General features: G+C 35.5%; 1 protein-coding gene across 1 annotated transcript; it reads left to right on the forward strand.

The window, feature by feature from the left end:
- Nucleotides 1-201: 201 nt before the first annotated feature.
- Nucleotides 202-1,042, forward strand: LOC135129161 (E3 ubiquitin-protein ligase RNF181-like). The gene is made up of 3 exons (XM_064056268.1): nucleotides 202-596; nucleotides 650-759; nucleotides 813-1,042. The coding sequence occupies exons 1-3, from the start codon at nucleotides 407-409 to the stop codon at nucleotides 945-947; spliced, it is 435 nt and encodes a 144-aa protein (XP_063912338.1). The 5' UTR covers nucleotides 202-406; the 3' UTR covers nucleotides 948-1,042.
- The last annotated feature ends 5,662 nt before the right edge of the window (nucleotides 1,043-6,704 follow it).

The raw sequence follows: 6,704 nt of genomic DNA on the forward strand, positions 1-6,704 counted from the left end.
AATATGTTTTCCAAAATAAGTGGCCTGAGGCACCATAGCTTTCAGGGGGATAAATTTCCTCCATTATTTTGTAATATCTTTGATTTTTTGTTTCATAAACGACTGCACCACAAAATACCGCAACAGCTCACAACTCCCCCAATTCGGCGAACAAAACCAAAACATTAACACGTGACAATCTTGCGCGCTTGTCGCACGTCAAATTTTTGACAGTTGCTTGTCATTCTGTGCTTGTCATTTGTCATCATAATAGGTTGTCTTTACAATAAAAAAGTGGAACAAGCAGTGTTTGATGGAAAGTCATTGTTACAACCTGAAAAGGAAACTGGGGTCATTTTTACTTTTGCAAATAATTCAGTGACGTGAATTTTGCTTGACATTTCTTTTGTGAATGTATTAAAGTGAAATGGCGGACTATTTTCAAGAAATGGGATGGCAACCTCTACAGGATGGTCAGGCTCCGAATCATCTTTTACATTTTGCTCGGTTGTTTCGGGATTATAATATTTTTGATGAATCACTAACGCAAAAACTTGCACCACCTGCTTCAAAAGCTGCTGTAGAAAACCTGTCTACAGTCACAGTGACTAACCAAGGTTTGTTTTTCTTTTTTTCTATGCTTCAACCTAATGTGGAATTATTCTTTTAGGTGTGAAATGCCCAGTTTGTTTAAAAGAATATGGACCAGGAGACGTCATAAAGCGGATGCCCTGTAATCATGAGTTTCATTCCGAGTGTATTTTACCATGGCTTGCAAAAGTATAGTTGTAAGAAATGTCACTGGTTACAATTGTTATAAAATTGTTTCGTAGACGAATTCATGCCCCTTGTGCAGATTTGAATTGCCAACTGATGATGAGGACTATGAAGCCTTTAGAAAAGAAAAAATACGAGCTAAAAAAAGAGAAGCTGAACTTGAAACATTGCATAATTCTATGTTTTCTTGACTTTTATTAAATATATAGTGGACGTTTCTGTTGAACACATGATGTAAATCCCGTTTTCATTGATCAAGTGTGTAAATTATAACAATTTTACTATTTGACTATAGTTATTGACACTCAAGTTATAATTCCAAGTGCAATAATTTAACTGAGAGGGACAGTTTTAAGTTTTAAAAGTTTGCTTGCTTACGAGTACATGACCGAAATTTTAAAATTTGCCAATCTGCAAAAATGAATCAGCAGAATAACGTTTATATGATTTAAACAACCCGTAGTTTGTTTTTATAGAAAGACAGTAATGGTTGTTGAGGATAATATTGGGACGCAGTCGTGGATATACTACTGTTTGGATTAATAATCCAAACATGTTAAAGTCGGGCCATGTACACAAAAAGTATAAAACTCGAGAAAATTTAAATTTGGTGACTAGGTGTGAACGTTAACATAATGGAGGAGCTACGTTGTCAGAGACGTTGTGGTTTTGAAAGTAATAGAATGCGTTCATCCATTTAAAGCAGTGCACTGCGCAGGAGGAAGGGTATGGTGGAGGTGAAAGGGAACATCTTTTATTAAATTTGGAAAGAATAATTGAATCGTGGTTTCTCTTTTGAGAATGATAATAACGCAGGACAAATATAAAGTAATTCATACGCAATGGTACGATGGTACGAACCACCTGACCACCAGGAACCACAAGACGACGATATCACAGATTACGGATACCAGATAGTTCACTCAGCTGTCGGCACTTTGAAGTCGGTGTCCCGAGATTTCAAGCGGTATTTACGCTACTACGCAAAATTGGTTCGCAAGCTTTGAATTTAAAAGCGCGGCCGTCAGAGAAAAATTACAGCGATGACGCAAGGGATGAGGTTCTGAGTGAAGAAAAAACGAACAAAATATTTATTTGCCTTACACAAAATGATTTATGATTATTACAAATGCTTAACATTTCACAATTTCCTCTGAAAAGAATTGCGGACATACGTATATCGGCATTAAAAAATTTTAGAACATAAAAAACACGTATTCTCGAATATAGTGCTAACAAGAAAGTGGTGTTAAAATTTTTGCATGGTGAATAAACGTAACCTCTTTAACTATACGGCTTAAAGGGTTACCGAAAGTTAGAAGAATTGGAGGGAATAGTTAATGAAATTTGCTGCGCTTGCCTTTCTGAACTTTGTTGTTACAGTTTTCTAATCTACTCGTCTTTATAGTGATCTTCGATTTTTGGTGGTTATTTAAGACTGAAATGAGTTTAAAGGAAAAGAAGGGAAAATGTTTTATTCTCTTATTAATTTACAAAATCAGGCATTATAGACAAGATATATTTACTAAACGATACTATAAAACAGTTTAATTCAGGTAGGTATTTATTTAACTAATTTTCTGATTATTTTAAAACTTTTAAAAAATCCCTTCGTAACCAAAAAACGTAGAAATTAATCCTTGTAATGTTATTTATTCCCTGAATTATTACCTAACCTTTATTCTTATATCTGCTTCATTGTTAATATTATTTTGCGTGTTAATTTGTCGAACCAGTTTCAAAGAGATTTATTAAACGTGCTGAACCAATTTTAGTGTCATGCGCACGGAAAATTTGCGGACAGTTACGCCCACAAGTGAACCATCTGGTATCCGTAATCTGTGACGATATCTTTGTAGTCACTTTCAACACAAAGGTGTTAAATTAGTTGCATAACTTTTAAACAAATGTTACCCAAAGCAACTTTGATCCTCTATTAATCGTAATTCGCAATCATAATAGTTAAGTTAGGAACAACACAAAAATCATACAAGTCATACAATGTCACAAATCACAACAAAGACGTCAAGCAACTAATATGGCAAAATTCAAACAAAATAGAACGTAATTTATTCGATCCTTAAAGGAATATAAATAAAATAAATAAATAGCTATCCTGAAATAAGTGCTCAACCTGCGCGCCTTATCTTTCTTCACACAGCGCTATATTGCAATCAAAATTTTTACGTAGTCTAATTGGAATCTCGGGTGCTGTATGAAGATCTGTACGACACCACGATCCTTTCGCGCAAATGATCTTCATTTTGAATTGGAATGGCTGAAATGGCATGGGTGAAATCGGTTTACCTCAGTGTGTTAAAAACCGAACTGCTGTTGACTCACGTGAAGATTATCTTCTATAATTTCAATCAGGGCAGCTTCATTTTCTGGCGTTTTTACCTGGCGTTTTTACTGTATGACGTTTAACTTCAGTTTTCTTAAATTGATCAGCTTTTCTTCGTTTTTTCTAGTTTTCTAAATGCTTGGTTAGAAGGAATTGTATCGGCTGGCATATAGACGAACGGCAGCATCGAAATTTCCATCATACTTTCCGAAAGCACATCGTTTTTTTCGGAATTTGAATACATTATTGTTAGTAAAATTTGAAAATAATTTGACTGTTAGAATTAATTTGTTATAATTTTGGCACAATTATTGCCATCTAAGTACATGTGATTTATTATTGACAAAAAATTAAGATGAAGTCGTTTATGGAAAGTAAAATGTGTTGCCTATTCTGACTTATCCAGGCATGAACAGATAAAATAATTACCCTGGATTTCCCAGCTGCAAAAAACCTCCCCATCTTTCAAAAATGAAACCACATGATACAAATGTTTTGATATCATAAATTAATTAAACCCACAAAAAAGAAGTCGTTATTAAAGTAGGGGTTATAATTAAAGTAACTAGTTAGAATCTATTTATTTGATGGTGGTATTCTAATACACAAGTTAAAATAATACGAGAGGGTGGTGGCAAATTTAAATATGAACAATTGTGCACGAAAAAACAAAATTAGATAAAAATAAACTAGCAGACTAGCAGAACACAGTACTTTAAGCAGCATGGTGATGTATATCAAATCACAGCACAGCACATTTGATTTATCTGTTAACCCCACAGCTTCGTCTTCAGTTGTACGTACTGTGTTACGATGTTCGGCGAATTAAATCGTCAACAATTTATTTCTTAACAACTAGAATTTACACGACGAACAGCGATAAAATAATTCCGGCGCAACTTCTCTTCACTGAACTAGCTGAATGATAATCCATTCCCGAAGGCGGCCTCTATTTAAACCCATATTTCGGCCATCGAGCTCTTTCTCGAATTGGGTATTCGCGACTTCCGCTTCCAGGCTTTTCGAGCGCCGTTTCGAGACTTTTTCTGGGCTCATTGCGAAATCCGCTTGCATCCGCGCGGCCGATGAATCATACTACATACGAGAAGAAACGCGTACTTAATAGAAGACCTATAGGCGTCGTACCGGGGCGGTGTATGGGTTCATTTCGTAACAGTACGATCTTCTGGTGTTGACTTTAGAAGTTTTATGGCGTTATTAAGTTATCTGAAATCGTGTTGGTTGTACAGTTTTAGATGTACTGCCCTCCGACAGCCTCCTGAGAAGGAGCATTGTCACGGCCAAAATGAAGAAGACACTTTCACATCACTAGGATATTATCTCGTAACCGTGCTTATAAACTTACGCAGTTTACCTGACGTTTCTAAACTTTGATTACTCGTTCGATTCGCTGTGGCGGCACAATAACACGTCGGTAAGCAGAGAAAGATAAGTGTCCTCGTGGTCTAGTGGTAAAGATACTTGCCCGGAAAAAAAAAGAGACGTGGGTTCGACTCTGTTTATTTCTACTGATACAAAAAAAAAATCACAAAAAACACCTGCTATTGTAAAATCATACACAATTCATTGAGACATTTTGTTGATCGATTACATCACTGCCAAATTGTAAACGCAGAACAATTTGAACATTTATTGTAGTCCCACTTATAGTTTATTATTTATTAGTTTTTGCAAAGATGGCGTGATTTTACAATATTCGATGCTTTTTTGTGAATTTTTTCTATTTTTTGTATCAGTAGAAATCACGGGTAGAAATAAACATGCTGATAATTTTGAAATTAGGTTTTTATTATGCATCAGAAAACGTCAGAAAAATCTAGGTGTTTCATTAAAAAAAAAGTAGGCGGCCTTGTGTGTCAAACCGAAAGCGATAAAAAAGGAAAAATATTGCAATCAAGTCGCCATGTTTAACTATATATCCACACCAAATTTCCAAAAAAAGCTTTTCAAATAACAAAGGTATTCAGTCATTCCGGGACTTTATACTAACCCTGTATTTTCTTTTCTGTCTTTATTTTTATGTTTTTAGGTTTATGATTTTCGGCAATTGGACGCTGTGTTCGTTGAAAATAAATCTATTATTATTATTGATTAGTGCATCATCGAAATAATCTTCTATAATAGCAAGTCTTCCAACGTATAAATAACATACTGTTACGAAATAAACCCATACGCCGCCCCGGTATGACGCCTATGGGCCGTCGAGAGCTTTCTGGTAGGTGCGGCGGTGATAGGTGAGTCATCATCGGTGACGAGCGGCGTTCCATAAAGACAAGTCTGGAGCGAGTTACCGGAAGGCCACCGGCGGGAACGAGGATTATTCAGTTAACAAGTCGAGTCCAGCGAGTGTCGAGAAAATCCAGACAAGTTGCACAGGAATTATTTTGTACATAATTGTTGTGTAATTAGTCGTGTGAATTTGAGTAACTAACTAAGAAATAAATTGTTGAGTTTAACCCACGTCGATTTTATTCACCGATCAACGTAACAATAAATTGTGAATGTCACTTTGGATACAGAGTACCTATATTTCCAAACGTATAAAATCTTGACATTAGGGTGTGAAAATGTTTTTCAACTTAACAGTAATATTGTACGGTTGTAGCTTTTGTATAATTGGCTAGCAGTAGCACCATTATTACAGTATTACCCATGTTAGTAGATATTGAGTTAAAGAAGAATGAACTCTAATTTGATAGTACTTAGGTAAGGTTCTTTTAACCAGTTTTATGGTTCCTGATGTGGCGTGTGGCCATCCCATAGGTACCTACACTATGGAAGCAGTCGGTGAGATTCTAAAACATTAATGACTCATATCGGTTTCACAGAACGAAGAAATTCGAAATTTCCAAGACAAAATTTTGTAGTTTTTGACATTGCTATCTTGTCGTCGAATACACTCAGTGGCACGAAAAACGGGCCGTATTTTTTTTTTAAAGATCCGAAAATATGCGAGACAAAGTACGATTTCGGCTGCAATACTTAGATGTTGTTATGTAACGTTTATTGTATTTTTTTATCCAAAAAGAACTAAATAGTTATTTATGCAACTAGTGAGTAAAGTGTATCATTTTTTCACGAGAAGGAAATTTTGCTGCACGAGCCGAAGGCGAGTGTACAAATCCGCTGAGTGAAAAAAAGCCACTTTACTCACGAGTTGCATACAACATTTTTTTCACGTTCGTAACGAAATTCAACAACCACCAACCTCAAAAACTTTTTATTTTGGAATATGGATATTAAATGTAGCCGTACTTGCCGTCTTGACAATTTCTTCAGGGGTGCACGAGAAATCTTCATCGCTGTCCGATTCCATTGTGCGAGCACACAAATTACCGCAAAACACCGAGAGAACTAATACAAAGCACTTAAATAAGGATTCAATTACAAAATTTTTGCATTTTAATTTCTGACAAATGTGTTGATGAATCGTCATAACAACGGCAGGCTTCTATGTTTTATGTTTAAATGTCTTCCGTTCAAAAAAATGACACGCTACGACACTTTTTCATTTAAATGCATGAAACAATGAAACGCTATGACACTTTTTTCATGTTTCTAGTACGATGAAATAGACGTATCC

This window comes from Zophobas morio, unplaced genomic scaffold (assembly GCF_036711695.1).
Source record: "Zophobas morio isolate AGI-343-1 ecotype UQ-CSIRO unplaced genomic scaffold, CSIRO_AGI_Zmor_V1 ptg000014l, whole genome shotgun sequence".
NCBI classification, from domain to species: domain Eukaryota; kingdom Metazoa; phylum Arthropoda; class Insecta; order Coleoptera; family Tenebrionidae; genus Zophobas; species Zophobas morio.

Bases quoted from the DNA above. Each gene is read 5' to 3' on its own strand.
- LOC135129161 (XM_064056268.1), top strand. From the start codon at position 407: ATGGCGGACTATTTTCAAGAAATGGGATGGCAACCTCTACAGGATGGT. The intron at 597-649 runs GTTTGTTTTTCT...TTATTCTTTTAG, and splicing joins AGTCACAGTGACTAACCAAG to GTGTGAAATGCCCAGTTTGT. The intron at 760-812 runs GTATAGTTGTAA...ATTGTTTCGTAG, and splicing joins TTTTACCATGGCTTGCAAAA to ACGAATTCATGCCCCTTGTG.